The sequence below is a fragment of the Mesoplodon mirus genome (genome assembly GCF_964341445.2).
Source record: "Mesoplodon mirus genome assembly, chromosome: 5".
In the NCBI taxonomy this organism is placed as follows: Eukaryota; Metazoa; Chordata; class Mammalia; order Artiodactyla; family Ziphiidae; genus Mesoplodon; species Mesoplodon mirus.
The window spans coordinates 154,404,603-154,424,487 of NC_138980.1; the positions used below are offsets into that span (position 1 = coordinate 154,404,603).

A 19,885-nucleotide genomic window follows, 5' to 3' on the forward strand; every position below is an offset into this window, starting at 1 on the left:
CCCAAGCGAGAAGGACCAAGTGTTCCGAATCAAATGTCGTGGTTAGACTGTTCTCCACAGAGTCCTCCCAAAGCCCCTCTGGGGGATGAGATATTGACTCTGAATTGCTAGAGCTTCTGAGGCTCTTTGGTGACCAACAGGGAGATGGCCCACAGAATTTGAACTTGAGGCCCATGTGGCAGGGTTTGTTACTGCTCAGTGCAGTGTTTGTGTTCATGGTGGGGAAGAAGAGGCAACAGTCATGCTGGGGAATCTCTAGCCAGCTGTATGACCTTGGCTAATTCATGGCACCCATGTAGGTCTCAGCTGACTCACCTGTTAAAGAGGAGATTGGATTAAACTATCACTAGGGCTCCAAGACTAAAGACTGCGGGAGAAGGAGACATGACCCAGGCAGCTGGAGAGTCTGAGATTCCAGCAGGTATATGTCACCAATCAGATTTTAAGGTTATAAACTCTGGTTTCTTCCTACTGCCTAGACCAGGGGTCCCCAGCCACCGGGCTGTGGAGCAGGTGGTGAGCAGTGGGCCAGCCAGCAAAGCTTCACCTGCTGCTCCCCATTGCTCGCATTACCGTCTGACCATCCCCACTCCCCAGCCCCCGTCCGTGGAAAAATTGTCTTCCACAAAACTGGTCCCTGGTGCCAAAAAGTTGGGGATCTCTGGCCTAGACCATCCTGTTTCTTTGTCCTTCCCATCTATGCTCTATGGGTCTGTTTCTACAAACCCTGAGAGAAAAGTGAGTTTAGGAGATTCCAAGATAAATTGCTCGAACCAGGTGTCTGGGTGGGGACAGGTTAGTCTTACATTTGTCACTGGGGCAAGGAGGGGCAGAAACACACCAGACAGAGAATGACAAGATCCCAATTCTTTAAATAAGGAGTAGAAATTATACAGAAAGAAAATATAATAAAATACCCCTAATCCAAACTCCCTGAGGGTAAAGTTCCTGAAAAAAAATGGTGAAAAGCCTTAATTAATTATACGAATTAAATAAAATCTTTATCATTGGGTGCCAGCTTGGTATGAAATAATACAGAGTGGCTTGTTACCTTTGGATAATTGCAATTAACTCCCTGAAAAGGGCTTTCAGGGAGGCACCGTGGGGCTGCCTTGTGCTTACATACAGATGATACAAAGTCACTCATGGTCAGAATTGATAGGTGCGGCTGAAGAGACCCTTTGTTGCCCAAATCACTCTTGAATCTACCGGCCACAGACCCATTCCTTGAGATGGCACGTGAACTCAAGTCCCTAGGAGGAGGTTCTCTCAGGTAGTGGGGAGAATCCTTTAGAGTAGGCATCTAGGATTGGTAAGCCAGTCACTCTGCAAGTATGTTGTAGAGAAGGGAGAAAAGGGCTAGGTTTGGGGAGGACAGCCTGGGTGGGCTACTTGCTGGAGGAATGCTAAGCAGGTGGGGCATTGAGAGGTCCATGCTGGGATATCTTCCATTTGCCTTTCGCCATCCACTCTCCATCGTGCTCTGTGCCTGGGAGGCTGACCCCTCACCTTCTGGCTTCCTGTTGGGTTTGTCCAGTGTGAGGCGCTGGCAGATCACAGGGCAGTGGGAGGAGAGAAGTGGATGTATATATTCTTCCGGCTCTCTCTCTGGCAGGTTGGGCAACAGCTTCCTCCCTCCAAATTAGAGCTGTAGCCCCTATCCTGAGGGCCCTTTCCCTCAGGACACAGCCCGTTCTGACTTCCAGTAATGGCTCCCTTCTCTTCCTCAGAGCCACAGGTGGTAACAAAACAGCTTCCTATTGCTGTTAGCCCTCCAGTGTCTCACCATCACTTGTAGGTTCCCTTTACCCTGCCCACCTTTTCAAACCCTGTTCAGTGATCCTTTTGGGCTTGCAATACGCTTCCTGCCAGCAACTGACCGATGCAAAGGCAAGTGTGGAGAGAGAGCAGGCAGGGAGGTGCCAGGCTCAAACTTGGGCTTACTTCTCAGTTCTGTGTCCAACATATTCTATCCTCAAGTCTGTTTCAAGTATTAGATAAGCTAATTTGTAATCAGTGTACGGTTTGTGTATAAAACAATGGTAAAGAAGCCAACCTTTAGTCTTTTATTATTGATCTGCCAAATCCTTTCTTCATAAATAGTACAAAAGGAAAACCTTGGGACAGGTATGATCAGATGATCTCTAAAGTCACTTTTGGAAATAAATTGTCGTGTACAATGGATGATGATACAGATCACAAGTTCCAAATTAAAAGAGTCCAATGAACAGGCTATACTTGAAAAAAAAAAAAAAAGTAGCCTTAAAGAGCAAGACTTGAGAAAAGTAGGTCAAGAATTATTGAAAGACATTATGCTAAGTGAGATAAATCAGACAGAGAGAGACAAATACTATATGATTATCACTTATATGTGGAATCTAAAAAATACAACTAATTAGTGATTATAACAAAAAAAGAAGCAGACTCACAGATATAGAGAACAAACTAGTGGTTACCAGTGGGGAGAGGGAAGGAGGGGGCAACACAGGGGTAGGGGAGTAAGAGGTACAAACTATTAGGTATAAAATAAGCCACAAGGATATATTGTACAATGCAGGGGATAAAGAGAATATTTTACAATAACTATAAGTGGAGGATAACCTGTAAAATTTGTGAATCACTCTATTGTACACCTGTAACATATGTAATTGTACAGCAATATACTTCAGTAAAAAAATCACACACACAAAAGAACTATTAATATTGCAAGGCGAGCTGCACAGTTGAGAGGATGACTGAGTGCTCAGATTCTGAATCCTAAAAGCAGGGCTCTTAAATCCTTATCTTCTCCTTGCTCTTCTCACCTCTTTCACATGAGATCAGAAAACGGACACTTACTTCAATTTCTGTTAGAAAGAGGTAAAGATGTGACCTTCATTTCAAGCCCAGTGGGACTGGTTCAGTCAGATACCTCTTCTAGGGTTTGATCAGCTCCCCCAAGAAGAGGGGTTGGGTGGTCAAAATATACCCAAAAGGATGGGCTTGCAAGGACGTACCTGATCAAGTCCAGGAAGGCGTCTGCAGCTGTCACTTGTACAATTTTGCCTTCTCTGTGCATGTTTTCCTTTGTGCCCTTCCCAGGATGGATGATGATGACAATGATTATGCCAATCACCACGGCAATGATGGTCGTAGTCATGTAATAGACTACAGCTCGCATCCCCATCTTCCCTGACGCCTTCCTATCTAGGGCCGCCATTCCTGGGGAAGGCAAACAGAAGGAGATTTTCAGCAAATCAGTTCAGGGAATTTTCCAGTGGAAGGTCACGGGAAGAGCATTTCCTTCACCACTCCCCTACCCTCTCCCACCCAGCAATGGGATTTTATACATGTTATGAGAACTTGGCACCAAATTTAATCAGGCCATCAACAAAAGGTGAAGGGAAAAAGCCATGGAATGGCTAGGCATCAGCTGTGTCAGCAAACACGTCATCACCTATTTTCTGCCCCAAGAATTGATATCATGTGGCTCTCTGATGGTTTGAAGGGGCAATCAAATTCTTTCCTAGGTTGCTACTAGTTGGGGAAGCTATGAGTGTTAATTAGTGAGTAGTGTGTGTGTGAGTGTGTGAAGAGATACCTTAAAAGATTTCCGGCAGAATAATCTAAGCATATCTCAAGTTTTGAGCACTGTGCAGACTCACACAGATTAACTGCCATTAAGTTGTTTTATAAGAATTATTATTTTATGTGTGTACTTGGGAGTCTTTTTTTTTGGATATATTTATGTAAAATTTCAGCTATTATTCTAATCACCTACTGACTTATCTTCAATTTACATTTAAAGTAGGCCAAAGTTGTCGAATAGCTTCTCTGTTGTTTCATTTTATCTCATCTCATCACAATTTTTTAAAAAGAATCATTTTGTTGGGGTTCCTCTCATTTGTGCACTCTGCCTTCCTCCACCTTGTCCCATAGGCCTGGAGTATCTTATCTCATGTGAAACATTCTTTCCCTCATTTTTAGGACATCTTCAAAATCTACCTCAGGCAAGGCATTATCCCCTGTGAGAGAGGAGGTATGACTTTGAAGGTTTCCCTAACTGCTCTAGCCAATGGAACACATCCCATACCTCTTGGGATGGAAAAAAATTGGAAATGACCCAAAACTCTCAAGAGATTAAGTCATCTTAATAATAATATGGGCTCTTCTGTTTCATTAACCATTTCCTCACTTCTCTTCCTTCTTTCTCCTCCCCAAACCCGCTAAAACACTAAAATCCAATTATAGCATCATCCAATTATAGTTAGTCAAACTATTTTCTTTACTATTTAAAATCATGATTCTATAAACGTATTAAAAGTTTATATTGTATTTCAATGATCAGTATCAGATTCTAATAGTGGTTCAACATGTAGGTAGTGACCCTGTTCATACCAATGTATTGATATTTAGAGTAAGGTAAAGTATTGAAAAAAATAGTGTCCATGATTGCCAGATACCTCACTGGGTTTGCCCCAAAATCTTGATACAATGGTAATGAGCTCTGTGGGAACTGAAGCCATGACCTTCAACTTATAATTTCATGAGTATTTGAATCATATCATTCATAATTTTCATAATAAGCACTTAGTACCTGCTACGTTCTTATTTTTAACAATTTATAAGGCAGATTAAAAAACAAATAAGTAACTTTCTAAGGTCTTAGTTAACACCAAGTAAAGTGAAGGGGGAACTTGAACCCAGATCTTGTGTAACTGAATTTAACGTACTTTATCCCCCTGAGAAAACCAACTACAGTTCCCACAAACAAGGAGGACAATTTTGACTTTAATGCATGAACTTAGCTTCTTTTATCCTTGCCCTGGGTTTCTTGAAACCCAGGATTAATACCCACTTATGGGGGAGGCGCCACTTCAACACTTCACCATCATTAAAAATGGGCTAATCTGTTCTCAGTCCAAGTGGTCCCATCCCCCCAGGTTCATTCTCAGGTCTCCATCATATCTCAAAACATCTTGGCTTTCCTGTGCTTGAAATCATTTCTCCCAGAAGGGGCCCACTCTCTTTCCCACCATTGCCTGAGCTTGTCACCACTGAAGCCTGCAATTCTTCGGTGGGCGAGTGGTGTGGGCACAAAAGGCCGGATATCTCTGCTAGGGGTACCAGGCGGCAGTATTTTCTTCCTCCGAGATGCTTTCTTTCCCTCTCGCCTTCTATTCTGTGGTGCTGTTCCGTTCTCTCGCCAACTCTTCTCTGCTGCTCCTGCCCACTATTCCCGACCTATAGCTATTCAGAGAGAGTGCTAAGTGGTCAAGGCAGAGCACTGGAAACCAACGTGGCAGACAAAGGAGGAGGCTTAAATCTCCCTCCCTCCCACCATGGGGGAGGGATGGGGAAAATTATACCAGAATCCACAGCTACAGGGCCATCGGCTCTAGGAAACAAAGTTTATAGGTGTTTTTTTTTTTTTAAGAAAATGAAAACCAATAAGAAAGTATTTTCTCCATATGCTCTAATTCTGAAATAGATGAAGACAAACATTGAGGCATTTTTTAGCAATGAGCCCAGAAGGAGAATCAACAGTCAAATGAGAGGCCTCACCCACCTCTGCATATTGACCTTGTTCCTCTGAAAGAGAATAAAGCAGCAGCTCCAGATTGTTTCAGCGGAAGAAGGAATGTGTGGGAGTATCTTCATTAACCGATTCTCCATGTAGGTCCTTCCCCTAAAAGGGGTCTGGTGTCCCACAGCGGGGCTGCCTGCCCACTTCTGCTCAGGGTACCCCAGCATCCCCTCTCCTCCTTCCAATTCTAACCACTCCCCTTTTCTCTGAGGCAGGCTTGTAAAACTAAAGGGGCCACTAGAAGCAAAGCCACACACTGTCATCAGGGCAACGGCAGGATGGATGTGGACAGTCGGTCATAACACTGGGCCTGAAAGAGGATAGCCTTGATGCTGGTGGAGTCAAGAAAATGGAGGAAGAGCTCTGGAGGGCGAAGCCCCACATAAGCAAGCTGTCATTCTTCCTGTCTCTTACCCAGACTCTGTGACCATCTTCTTTCCCCAGCCTCCTGAAATTCCAGATAAAGCTCTACACTAGAGATGACACGCGTCTGGGCACAAGGGCAAAGTACTAAATCACTTTGTAGAAAAGGGAACTCTGGTAGGAAGTGCCCTAAATGTTTGAGAAGGGAAAAGTTTGCATTGAGCCTTGTCACTTTAAAATATATGGAAGAAAAGGGCACTGTGGTGAGGGGGAAAGAGGTCCCTAGGTACTTGAGGGAGTATGTTATGACAACTATGTGTTCATCTAAATACGTATTTGAGAAACACATTCCAGAGCAAGTAGTAAAGATAATGATCTTGACTGGTCCCTTTTGCTTCATTTGATCTGGGCTTGGCTAAACCAGCCCCATTCAAGACGTCCTATGACTGATTCACTTTGTTATAAAGCAGAAACTAATAAAAAAATAAATAAATAAAAATAAAAAAAAAATTAAAAAAAAAAGACGTCCTGACATCTTTATTATGAAAACAATCAGTCATCAGAATTGAGATCCTCTTGAAACTCAGAGAAATACTATATTGTCGATTGCTACAAATTCTGAGAGTTCTTCCAATTACAATGACATGTTTGTAAGTTTATATGTTTTGTAAATATTCAGTTAACTTTTGTGCTGGTTCACTAACTCACCAAATTCGCCCTCTGATCAATGGCGCATATGCATCTAATTTCGTGACAACTGTATGTTGTAGATATTGTTGACACCATTTTAAAGATAAAGAGACGAGGCCAGAGATGTTAAGTAACTTGCCCAGTGTTGCACAGCTAGCAAACAGCAGTGGCAGGATTTTTACCCATTATCTCAAGGGAGTACCCTTTCCACTATACCTCAATTCTAATGGACAAGCTAGGAGTCACCCACATTTCATTTGCTTGTTATCCGTGCTAACTTTCTTGCTTTTGAGTTCAATATTGAAATGAGCCACCTGACTGGAAGAAAATTTCACGAAGGGAGGTAACTGTGGAAAAACTCTGACATTCCCCACCTTGAGGGGAAGGAGTAACACTGGTCACCAGAAGGACTAGCCAGAGAGCTGATCAATCAGTTCAAATTCCTCTCTATTCCCAGAAAAACAGCCCAGAGCATGTTCTAATGGAGGGTGGAGGGTCATGGATATTTGCTGACTGTGGGCACATGGGTCTTATTTTCTTTTCTAAAAATCAACCTGTCAATAACTGGTCATCAAGAAACTAATCAATCATTCATTCCTGCAAACCTATTATATGTTTACCAATGAGTATGGCATCTAAGAAAGATTGAACAAGACATTTCCTAGAATGTAAAAGACTTAGACTTTTCTTCAAAATACCTGGGTATTTTAGGCAGCAGTCACTCTGAAGAGAGAGGAAAGGAAGAGAAGAGAGTTTCTTGATACAAATGGGTCAATATGCATTTACCTCTTTGTTTATGAAGACAGTCTTTAGGTAATCAGTTCAGCACAACAGATATGCACCAAATTCACATTTTTGGGGTGGGGTGGGGAGGGAATGTTTCCTAAAGATGTGTATGGAACTCTCTAAGTCTATTGTAAATTAGATTTCTTCTGGTATAATATTGGTATGACTTCTCAGATAAATGAAATATGTATTCAGTCAAGTATTAAAGGGTAACATAAATAATGTCAAGTTCCCAAGGCTCTATTATTTGCATGGATTTTATTCTCCCATCAGCTAAAAATCTGTCTTATACATTAATGTGTCTCAGTCTATTCCCCCAATAACTCCTATTTCTGGTTTGAAATGTGAAATATAAAGAAGAAGCAGTCTGTTATGAATTGTCTCTCTACTCGTCCTCGTGGTGTTTCATTGTTCTTCTAGGGCCACTGGATCAGCCCAGAAAGGATGGAAAAGGGGGGATGGCAACTGCTGATTCAAGAATATTGTTCTGTTTCAGTTATTTTATTTTACATATACTCCTTCTCCACCATGGGCTTCTCAAACACTCATCTAATGAAAGCCGCCTGTTCTCAACCCTCCTAGAATTTCAAGATGGGCAAACTTACAAGGAAATCAAGGATGAGCTCTAGTATGTACCGTATTCATTTGAATAAAAGGTAATGATTTTTTAATAAGCAAGTTAAGCTCTAGAAATACAATATACTTCATATTTACAGACTGAAAAATGAGCTCTTGTGTCCTAAAGCAGCTGCCCATTGCTGGAGCAAGGGCACACTGGAACCTTCAGCAATGGACAGTGAACAGGAGAGCCACAAAGCTCCGAGGAAAGGCGGTGAGGGGGAGGGAGTGAGTGTGAAACAAATCACTTTAAATCTCTGTCTAAAACTATGTGAAGGTTTTTTTTCACTGAAATATTGTCTTCTGGCGTCTTTATAGACTAGATTGGAAAAAAAAAGTTCTATGATTCTAGGGGTTCTGGAACAGAAGGCAAATCTTTAAAAGTAAGGTTAGAAACTGTGTCATAAGGGGCTTCCCTGGTGGTGCAGTGGTTAAGAATCTGCCTGCCAATGCAGCGGACATGAGTTTGAGCCCTGGTCCAGGAAGATCCCATATGCCACGGAGCAACTAATCCCGTGCACCACAACTACTGAGCCTGTGCTCTAGAGCCCGTGTGCTGCAACTATTGAAGCCCGTGTGCCTAGAGCCCATGCTCCGCAACGAGAGGCCACCACAATGAGAAGCCTGTGCACCACAACGAAGAATAGCCCCCGCTCACCGCAACTAGAGAAAGCCCAGGCGCAGCAACGAAAACCCAATGCACCCCAAATATAAAATAAATTAAATACATAAATTTTAAAAAAACACCAAAAAAAAAGAATTCTTAAAAACAAACCATCATAATTTTGCATCACAATGAATACGCTGGTTATAGCCTCAGAATTTCATCGAAGAGACAGTATTTCAAACTACTTGAGGCCAACCTCAGGCATTTTTAGAAGCACATTCTTCTTTTTTTTAAAATCTGGCTCCTTAATTAATTAATTAATTTATTTATTTTTGGCTGTGTTGGGTCTTAGTTTCTGTGCAAGGGCTTTCTCCAGTTGCGGCAAGCAGGGGCCACTCTTCATCGCGGTGCACGGGCCTCTCACTATCGCGGCCTCTCTTGTTGCGGAGCACAGGCTCCAGACGTGCAGGCTCAGTAGTTGTGGCTCACGGGCCTAGTTGCTCCGCGGCATGTGGGATCTTCCCAGACTAGGGCTCGAACCCGTGTCCCCTGAATTAGCAGGCAGATTCTCAACCACTGAGCCACCAGGGAAGCCCCATAGAAGCACATTCTTCTTTAAAAATGGTGGCACAGTGATTAAGAGTTCTGGGCCTGAAGTTAGAATACCTGGATTCCACTTCTAGCTCTGGTACCATGTGACCTCTGTAAGCCTCAGTTTCCTCATCTATAGAATGGGAATAAGGAAAGCTCTCTCACAGGGTTTTCATGGCATTAAAGGGACTTCTGTACAGAAAGCACTTAGCATAGTGCTTGGCACATAGTAAGCATTCAAGAAATGTTAGCTGTTATTATTATTAATTAATCAGATAAATAATAAGCTACTCTCTAAGTGTTATTTGACCTCTCTGAGCCTCCATTTCACCTAGACAAGAAGATAATAATACCTACATTGCAAGTGTAGGGAAAACTTACATAAAGAATCTGTACAAAATACACCCTTGATAAATGTTAGTTATGATTATTATATGACTCCCTCTACTAGAATTTTAGTGCTAAGAGAGCAGAACCATATGTCTTATTCATTGATGTAGCCTCCTTGCCCAAAACAGTGTCTGCACAGGAAGGCGCCCAATAAATGTTTGTTGAATAGTCATTCTTACCACCACTGCGGCTGTTATGCCCGAAGGAGGCCACACATTTTTTAAAAAGGCATTTAGATTAGGCTCCTGTTCAAATGACGAGCACTAAAGTTGCTCTTGTTTTAAAGCACTCTGAAATGCGGACTCACCAATTATTATTATTATTATTATTATTATTTTTGTCGGTATGCAGGCCTCTCACTGCTGTGGCCTCTCCCGTTGCAGAGCACAGGCTCCGGACGCACAGGCTCAGCGGCCATGGCTCATGGGCCCAGCCGCTCCGCGGCATGTGGGATCCTCCCGGACCGGGACACGAACCCGTGTCCCCCGCATTGGTAGGCGGACTCTCAACCACTGCACCACCAGGGAAGCCTGGACTCACCAATTTTGATTGCTCTTCCTGCCAATTAATCCAAAATAGTGAGGTTCCTTCTATCTTGAAGAAGGAGAGACAGACCTTGTGGGGAGTGACCCGGTATCACCTGGAGCTTTATCTCCAGAGCTGGGAGGTCATCAGAGCAGGGCAGGAGGGGCAGGAGGCTGGCACACCTCCATGCAGAGAAGGGAATGGAAGAGGGGGTGGGGTCTAACACGTGCTTAAGTGGGTCATGGCTAGTATTTTTATCCATTAATGAAAGAGGATAGAAAACAAGAGAGTGCATACATGGGGTAAAGGTATTGTTTTGTGAAACTTTTTTCAGCTCTGTGTGTGTATGTCCGAGTGTAGCCAGGTCACAGTGTAAAATACATTTGTATCCTCTTTGTAGGTTCTGGTAAAAAAAAAAAAAGAAATAAAAGGTTTGCAAACACTGGTATCTACCCCTTTTCAGTTAATAGTAGAGGCTTTAACAAGGAGCCACGAGCTGTGGGCTTCCCTGCCTCTCACCTTGCTTCTGATGCCTTCGGGCTGCCCACCCACCATACCCAAGACCTCATCCCATCTCGCTAGCAGAGACCAAGGAGAGGACGGTGCTGATTTCTGGAATCTGGTCAACTCATTTGAACAAAAATTCTACAGATATTGTAACAAGGGAAAACGTTTTAGAAAAGGTTTGTTTCATGGAATATTGAGCAAAGAAAATTCTTTTACTTTAATCCGTGATTCTTTTACTTCAATCAGTGATTCTTAGTGAAGAGAGTTAAACCATCTCCACAAAAAGCTGAGAATGATTTTGTGGAATTCACAGTCAATTAAATCACAAGTATTCTCACATGGGTTTTCACCCTGGCCAAATTTTCCTTCCCGTTATGGCTGTTCAGTCTCACAGAACTTGACATTTCATTCACCTATAACACCACTTAGTTTTATGAAGTTATATTGCATGAGAATGACAAGGAAGCTTCCTTACAAATTTACCACTTGTGATGGCATTTGTCAGGCAAGCTGATTTTTTAACTTGACCCTTACAACTCGTCAACCAGTCTTTTTTTGAGCTCTAGTGTGCATTAGTAGAACGCAGTGTGGAAAGGTAAAAGGGAAACTTTCTCTTTCAAAAGAGTTAAATAGAAAAACTAGCAGAGCAGACACTAGTATCATTGGCAGAAAAAGTCCTATCATAAATCACCTTTTATTCTCAGTCTGGTAGGACTGAGCAAACGATCCCTTTTCCCGGGCCATAGACATCCTTGAAAATGAACTTTCACAGAAGGAAGCAGTGAGGGGAAGCAGAGGCCCAGCTTCAACGGCTGCTACCTCTCATGTCCAAGAGCTTCTGGGTCCTTCCCCTTAACCTTTGGCGGGGGGTGGGCAGTGAGGGGGACTGCTTCTCCAGGGTACCAGCTGGTGAAGCCCTCTGAGTGGTCAAGCTTTGCTCTTCTTTACACTGGCCTTAACCATCCAATAGCCTCATCACAGCCTGACACAGCCCTGCCATGAATGGTTCCAGTAACGCGGGAACCTACCACACAGACCCCACCCCCACCCCCTCAGCAAGGTCTCAGGAAACTCTCAGAAGGGCCAGCTCTGAGTTTCACGTCTCCCAGCCCGTCGCTGCTGGCGCGAGCCCCACAGAGAGGTGACCGTTCACCCCACACACTAGCCCATCCTTCGCTCACGGTATTGGAATGTGCCACACAATATGCTTTTTTTGAAGAGGAACCAGGGAGTCGTTCATCTTCTTTATGTGCGCTAAGCAGAGCAAGAGGGAGAGGCGAGTGGGACCCACGATGAGCTGGGGAGTAGTGATTAGTAACAGCTGACAGCCTCAGACCGAGACCCTTTCTTTGGTTACCTCATTGTGTAGCAGCTGAGCACAAAGGAATGACTGTCTTCTCGCCAAGACTTAGAAGCCCAGGACCACAGAAAATAGCAGCTAAAAGAAAAAGTGTGGGTTGGGTGGTTAGGGCAAGGGCCGATTAGACGACTCTTTGTTATACCTGTGAAGCCTGGCTTCGAAAAGAGACCACTGTGATGTGGAAAGTCACACCCACAGGCAGTGGACCTTCAACCAGCCCCCGCCAGCAGCACTGATGTGAATGGGGAAAGTAGGTGATTTCACTCACAACAGAAAGAGCACGCAGAGAACAGCAAATTGCTCTGGTTTAATGAGAGGAAGTTCTTTGAGGGCCAGAGCTCCAGCCCCCTCTGCCTTTGCAAAAGAATCACGATTTACAACCAACCACCGGATGAGTTGTTCACAATTTCCGTAACAGCCCTCTTTACTTGGGGTTGTTTAACTCGCCACGGAAAAGACCTTTATGTTCTGGGCCTCGTGCAACTTTCTTAAGAAGGTGGTGATCAAAACAGCACATTTTCTAAAATAGCTAGTGAGAAGCAGCCGCATAGCACAGGGAGATCAACCCTAGAGGGGTGGGATAGGGAGGGTGGGAGGGAGACGCAAGAGGGAGGGGATATGGGGATATATGTATGCATATGGCTGATTTACTTTGTTATACAGCAAAAACTAACACACCATTGTAATGCAATTATACTCCAATAAAGATGTTTAAAAAAAAAAGCACATTTCTAGCTGGCAGGATGCTGAATGGGACTGAGTTCTACCACTGGGCCAGACTTGTCCCAAGTTAATCAAAGGGCATCACGAGTTGACTGCAGAACATGTCAGACTCAAGGGGTGCTCTTTCTTCCCATGGAAGGCCTGTCCCTCACAGGAAAAAAAAGAATTGAAAGCCTCATAGAAACTGAAAGCGACATATGGACATTAAAACCCAAATCCATCTGGCCCAGATTCCCAGAACAGTTGAAGCAGGAGCGTGACTCCAGGCCTTGAGGAGGCTGGGAAGCAGCAGAGATTCCTGGGGCCAAAAGTGTCATACAAACTGTGTGACCCAAGGTCCACCCCACCCCTCCAAATCCTTGCCATCAAAAGATTCTGGAACCATAACCCAACCTGAAAACTCTGAAATGAACTGAGGTCAAGTTCTGTTGCCTGAAACTGAAATTAAGATATTTTTAAAAGGTATATTTCTTAAATTAAAAAAAGAAAGAAAGAAATAGTTGAGAGTAAAACATGTTCACCTCAGCTATTTTCTGAATTAAATCCAGAATATAGAATCTTATATACTAGATAAAAGAATAAATTTTTAAAAATTCAAGTCCACATAGTGTGAGTGTGTTTCGTGTTTGGTAATTCCAATCATTGTTGCTTTTGTTGTGGTCATCCATTTACAATGCTCGGTGTCAGTCTATTTATCTCTTGTAAAAATAATATACAGTGTGTGTGAGTGAAAAAAAAAAAATTCAAGTCCATGTTTTGACCAGTTAAGAGAGTGTACAAAATTAAGTCTTTGGGCATAGAGTTGGGGTTGAGAAGAGGAAGCTAGTGGAGATAAGAGAGTTGAGGAATGACAGATAAAAAAGGGGAGAGAGGGCCTCCCTGGTGGCGCAGTGGTTGAGAGTCCGCCTGCCGATGCAGGGGATGCGGGTTCGTGCCCCGGTCTGGGAGGATCCCATATGCCGCGGAGCGGCTGGGCCCGTGAGCCATGGCCGCTGGGCCTGCGCGTCCGGAGCCTGTGCTCCGCAACGGGAGAGGCCACAACAGTGAGAGGCCCGCCTACCGCAAAAAGAAAAAAAAAAAAAAAAAAAAAAAAAAAAAAAAAAAAAAAAAAAGGGGAGAGAGAAAAGAGAAGAAAGGGAGACTTAAAGCAGAGAAGTATGGGATGGGGAAACAGTTCAGAAGGTGCTTTTATCTCAGTCAGCATATTTCTTGGGCTATGGCCAACACACCTCCTTTCAGTTCTAATTAGTTTTCTCAGCATTTAAAAGTTCATCAATTGTTCTTATCTAATCTATAAAGGAATAGTTGCACCCAGGGAGTGGGAGATAATGCCCCTAACTACCTGACCCTAACAATAAAGCAGTGTCACTTCACAGAATGAAAAAGACTGTAAACTCTAGAATTGGTTGGCTTCCCTCATCTCTGCCTTACATAAGTCAGAGAACATTCCCTCCTTGGAGCAGGAAAAGCTGCATTTTTGCCCCCAGGGCCAAGGGCGACAACGGAATTGAATTATTCCTGATATATTCCACTAGAAGTGCTGCAACACTTTACAGCTTTTTTCCTTCTACACAAAGGAGTTAGTTTTGCAGCATCAGTTTCATATTTTGATATTTTTTCCCATGGGGTATTTAGGAATTCCAAAATATTCTCCAAAGAAAACTACAGGCAGCCCCTTACATCGAATTTCGCTTATCCTGAGTAGACTTCAAGGAGCTGGAGGATGTCAAAGAAAAGATGTGGAAATGACATTTGGTTGATTTTGAGACAGATGGTGCATGTGTTGGAGTGGTAATATTATTCTTTTACTTGGAATTTAGGGAGAGGGTGGGTAACGATACAGTCACCAGTGCTTGGAAAAAAACACAACTAGTGGATGGGCACATTGGAGTAAAATTTGGAAACACAGAATGGCAAAGAGAGAGGGGGAGGGAGAGAGAGACAGAATATGAACTGGGGACATTGTCTTTAACAAGGAATATGGGATAAAAGATTTATAAATAAGGTAAAGAAAAGCAGGTACAAAACACTGATTTCAAATGACTAATTCAAATGACTATGACTGCCCCATCACAAATAATGGAAAGTGGCAGTAAGGAAGTGAAGTTATATTAAGGGTAACTTACTCCTTTTGGAAGTGGCTATACTAATTGCTTTCATAATTAAAAATTTCTCACTTATGTGTTCACTCACATTTCATTAAGGACCTTCTCAATGCTCTGGCCAAAGACATGATCATTAAGGCCCTCATGTATTTAGTAAGAAGTAAGACTTAAAAATATATTATTATGAAACAGCCCTGAACAAATGAAATGCATAAAATTATCCAGCAGAATGATTTGAGATGGAATTGGGAGGAACATAGTGAAATTTGTTGGCATATAGTGGAAGGAAATGATTGTAATAAACTGAAGCGTTTGCTTGATTTGAATCCTGGCTCCCTTACTTATTAGCTTGTGACTGGTCAAGATATGCAACCTCTCTGTGTCTCAGTAAATGAGGGATAATAATAGATTTACTTCATAGGATTGTTCTGAGAATTAAATAAATTCAGCATGTGATGCCTTAGAACAACATCTGGCACATATCTTAGCCATGATGATGGTCATTTTTTTTTTGTTTGTTTTTAAAAAATATTTTAGGTCTGAAAGACTCCTTGGAACACTACTGTAAAATGTGAGATCTCAGTAAGTAAAATTAGACCTTATATTTCTAGGCACATGCTAAGTGCTTTATCTGATTTAATCCTCTCAATGACTTGCGTGGTTGGGACTTAACAGTGGTCAATAACCATTTACAGATTAGGAAACGGGGAGGTGACACCACGCGTGCACAGATCACACAGCTAGTAAGCGGCTATTGTTGGCATTTCAACTCAAATCTTTCTACCCCCAGAACTGCCCTGGAGATTCTTTGCAAAATAAAGTCTTCTTTGCACTGGACTTGTATCAACTGTTGATTTGCATTTGATTCGTCTAATGGGGAATTCTGACAAAAATCTGTTAAATTCATATTTGAAAGGATGCCTTATATCATAGTAAAAAAGTCTTGGTGCATATGCTGAAAAGTAAAGCGGTGATGATGAGTGGCTACTGTCAAAACAGTGGGCAGCCTGCACTAGAATTAGTCCGATACCTTGTTGAACTGGAGAGTCCTAACATGCCAGCTTTATTCAGAAGTTGAAATACTAACAGATATCCTAAATCAAAGAGAAAAAAAGAAACCTCAGCCATGGGTAACTGCACACTGCAAAGGCCTTCGGGTAATTCCTGGAACTCCCAGGTCTCTTGGTGAAGCTGCAGTATTCCCTCCACCCCATACCTTTCAGAGTGGCAGTTATCAAACTTCCTCTGACCCCATCCATGATGGCACTCACCACCTCCTAGGCTAACCCTTCATTGTTGGGCAGCTTTGATTTTTAAAAAACGGTGCTTAAAAAGAACTGAAATCTGGTTCTTTATGTTGCCCCTGAGATACATTTTTGCTTCTGGAGGAACACAGAGCAAGTCCGGTCCACATTTATCAGAGAGACCTCGGTCTTCTTTTCTCCAGACTAAATACACATCATTTCTCCAACTGATCCTCATGTATCACTGTTTTCAGAGGTTCATCAACCTGTAATCCTTCCCACTGCCTACCAGTCGGGGCCCTCATGCTCTGATCCAAACCTTCTTTTCTCAGCTTCATTTCCTACGAGGGCCGATTCTACCGTATTCTGGGCAACCTAGACTACTCAGTATTCCCTAGACACGACTTGAGTTTTCCTGTCTCTGCATCTTTGCTTTTAAGGCTTCTTCTGCTCTTGTCCTCATTTCCTGTGGAAATCCTCCCGCCGGTCCAGCTCCTGAATTCCCAGAGCACTCTTTTTGTGCTTCTTGGCTTCAGAGCTGGCTTTGTTTTACAGTCATGTCTGTACCTGTTGGGCTCTCCATTAATAGTTTCAACTCCTTGAGGCTAGAGACTGGTAATGTCTCTTCACATCTTTATTCTTCGCACCGGTTAGCACATCACCTGCCCCAGATAGATGTCCAGTAAATTTGTCTTGGATTGGATTCAACACCCTTTTAGTAGATATGCTGCTTTGTCAAAGGTTCTCCCGAATGTGCTCGGCACTAAGCAAATACTCCCAAGGCACTGGGACCACTGCAGAATACAGTGAACTATTCATAATTCTACCGGGGAAGCACACGACTATATTCACTCATTTTTAGCCACCACATCCTACTGTTGGTTCACATCAAGCTTTTAGTCACATTAATGGCTGCCAAGCTCAGTCACTCTCCACCCTGTGATTGAATCTTTTGAATCTAAAAGCAGAAATGTGCATTTATCCTCTGCTCAACTTCATTTTGTTGGTTTCCATGCAGCACTGCAGCCCACTGAAGTCATTTTGACTCGTGCTCAGAGGCATATGTGGTTGAAGCCATTCTTTGGGGGCTTATATCATCTCAAAACACAGTGTAGGTGCCTTCTAGGTCTTTAAGTTGTTGATAAAAAAGAAAAAAAAAAAGGAACAGGACAGGGTTTTTTTAATAAGTGCACTAGGGTACTTTACCAGGTATCTTTCCAGGTTGCCGTGGAGCCTTAAACACTCTTTAGATCTAAATGTTCAGTCAGTTTCAAGTCCACACCACCGTTTCATTAGGTTCTATTTTATTGTCAGAGGTATTATAGAAGACTCTAAAATTTCAGAATAACCAAAATAAATTGTATGAGGAATTCCACAGCCAAATGTTATTATAGGAAGGGAGTATTTTTAAAACATAAAAAGATTCCTTGTAGTACAGGGAACTGTCACAAGATGTTTTGTGAGAATACAGTAAGCCTGACTTTGTAACTTTAGGAAATAACTCTCTTTTCCTAAAAGAACCAGTAGTATCAATCTAGAAAATTATACACTGATAAATATTTTTCTCTATTAAACGGGACTATAATGTCATTGGGTAGATACGTAAATACGTCAAGGATTAATACAAACATAAGTTTTTCAGGACTTCCCTGGTGGTATAGTGGTTAAGAGTCTGCATGCCAGTGCAGGGGACATGGGTTCGAGCTCTGGTCCAGGAGGATCCCACATGCTGTGGAGCAACTGAGCCCACGCGCCACAACTACTGAGCCCATGTGCTGAAACTGCTGAGCCCGAGTGCTGCAACTACTGAAGCCCATGCACCTAGAGCCCGTGATCTGCAACAAAAGAAGCCACCACAATGAGAAACCTGCACACCGCAACGAAGAGTAATGCCCACTCGCCACAACTAGAGAGAAAGCCCTAGTGTAGCAACGAATACCCAACGCAGCCAAAAATAAATAAAATTTAAAAATAAAACAAAAAAAGTAAGTTATTCATATGAGAAAGAAATAGCATAATAATTATTTTAGGCTTCAGGAAAGTTCACTGGATAACTCATTGGCAAACAATTCTGAATGTGTTATATTGATCATTAAAAGTCCATTATTTAAGTGTATGCCTTTAATTCATCTTTACTTTTACTCCTTCCACTAGTAACATATCAGTTTGTGGTTTTCCAGGTTGTAGACCTTCGGTTCTAAACATACCTGATGGTCTGTATTTATTGCTATATGTCCAATGGCTATCACAGTAGGGACCCTATAGATATTTTGTTGAATGAATGATGAGTGACAAAGCCTGCAAATTCAGCAGGTAGGAATAACTAAGCAACTCTACTCAATCCACAAATCAATGAGTTACTTATGTAATATCTACTATAACTCGTCACTGTAACTAGGGCTGAGATGCAAATGTCCAAACAGTAGTTCCTATTCTCAAGGAGTTCTTTCATTGAGTAGACAAGTCGTACTCTCACCAAATAATCAAATGATCAACCACACGTGACATAAAAAGTTAAGTGCACAAGTATGGGAGAATTGTGGAGAATATTTAGCTCATGTGGAGAAAAGACTTTATCATAGGCAGTAAAATTAAGGCAACAAATGCACTTTAGCATTATAAATCGATCCAGTACAAATCTAGTGGCCACACAGCATGACACTACAGAGAGGGGGCTTTTGTGACAAATAGATCTGAGTTTGAACACAGGTTTGGCCACTTGCTGCCAGGGACACCTTGGGAAGTTTCCTCATCTGAAAATGGGGATAATAATAATGATCTTGCAGAAGGAATAACAAGTATGTGTGTTCAATGCCCAGCATGTCTTTTATACTCAGTAACTGCTAGCAATTAATATGCAGGTGAAGTTTTAAAAGTCACTGACCAATCAAAGAATAAATCTGCAGTGAAGATCATCACTTCACCATTTTAAGGTAGAAGAGGGTAAACACGATCTGAATGGCAATACCAGTGTTCTCATATATTTTCAGCTTCAGATGTAAATCACACATTATTTAGCCGATCTTTGAGGAATTACCATGTGCCAGGCTCTGTCCCAGACTAAGTAAACCATGTAGCACTGTCTCTAATCTGCATACATCTTAATGCTATGGAAACTTGATTGTAGAGAACATAATCCCACGGGAGAATCTACAAACACCCTTGGAAACCAAGTCTGTTATCAAAAAGCCAAACTTAAATGCTTAAAACTGGGGCTAGGTCACGGCGAAGGAAAGTGAGTCCAAGGAACCAAGAGGCTCAGTAATGTACAAAGTGACAGCACTAGTTAGCGGTGAGGCTAGGGCAAAACAAAAGCTTCACCATGAACCTTGCAGAGTACTTTAAAGCTTTGTGTTAGCACACCAATCTGAAACCGGTTAAGTTTACAACAAATAACGTTTTCCCAATCCTGGAAGGCCATGAGCTTTTTTGGCAAATGGGACTTTTATTCTAAGGTAGAAAGTAAAGTGACTTGAATTGTTTACTCAGGGTCATCTACAAGCAGTTTCCTTGCTCAGAAACATTGACAAGCTGCAGTGAGCATGTCTTAGGAAGTAGCAAATCAGCTGAAAGGAGGTGGAGTAACACACAACACGATCTCTGAAACTGGCTTCCAATTAGTGACAGGCCAGGCATGGTCACTGATGAGACCCGCGCCAAGGCTGAGGAAACAATCCTCTCTGGGCAGACGCAAGATGCACAAGCAAGGAAGGGCCTTTCACCGAATACTCTCCAGCAAGGAGGCCAAAGGGCCTTTGAACAACTTGATGTTTACGGTATCAAAGCAGAAGCCAAAAGTGGCTGTAATCA

At 42.5% G+C, this 19,885-nt stretch overlaps 1 protein-coding gene across 4 annotated transcripts in view; it reads right to left on the reverse strand.

Moving 5' to 3' along the window:
• The window catches only part of SLC1A3 (solute carrier family 1 member 3), a gene marked incomplete at both ends in the record, with an annotated part of 71,485 nt that overhangs the window by 12,181 nt on the left and 39,419 nt on the right, over window positions 1–19,885 (reverse strand). For all 4 annotated transcript variants that reach the window (XM_082621736.1, XM_082621738.1, XM_082621737.1 and 1 more), the window contains one exon: window positions 2,997–3,201. In XM_082621736.1, coding sequence (XP_082477862.1) covers window positions 2,997–3,201 — 205 coding nt within the window. The remainder of the gene's footprint in view (window positions 1–2,996; window positions 3,202–19,885) is intronic.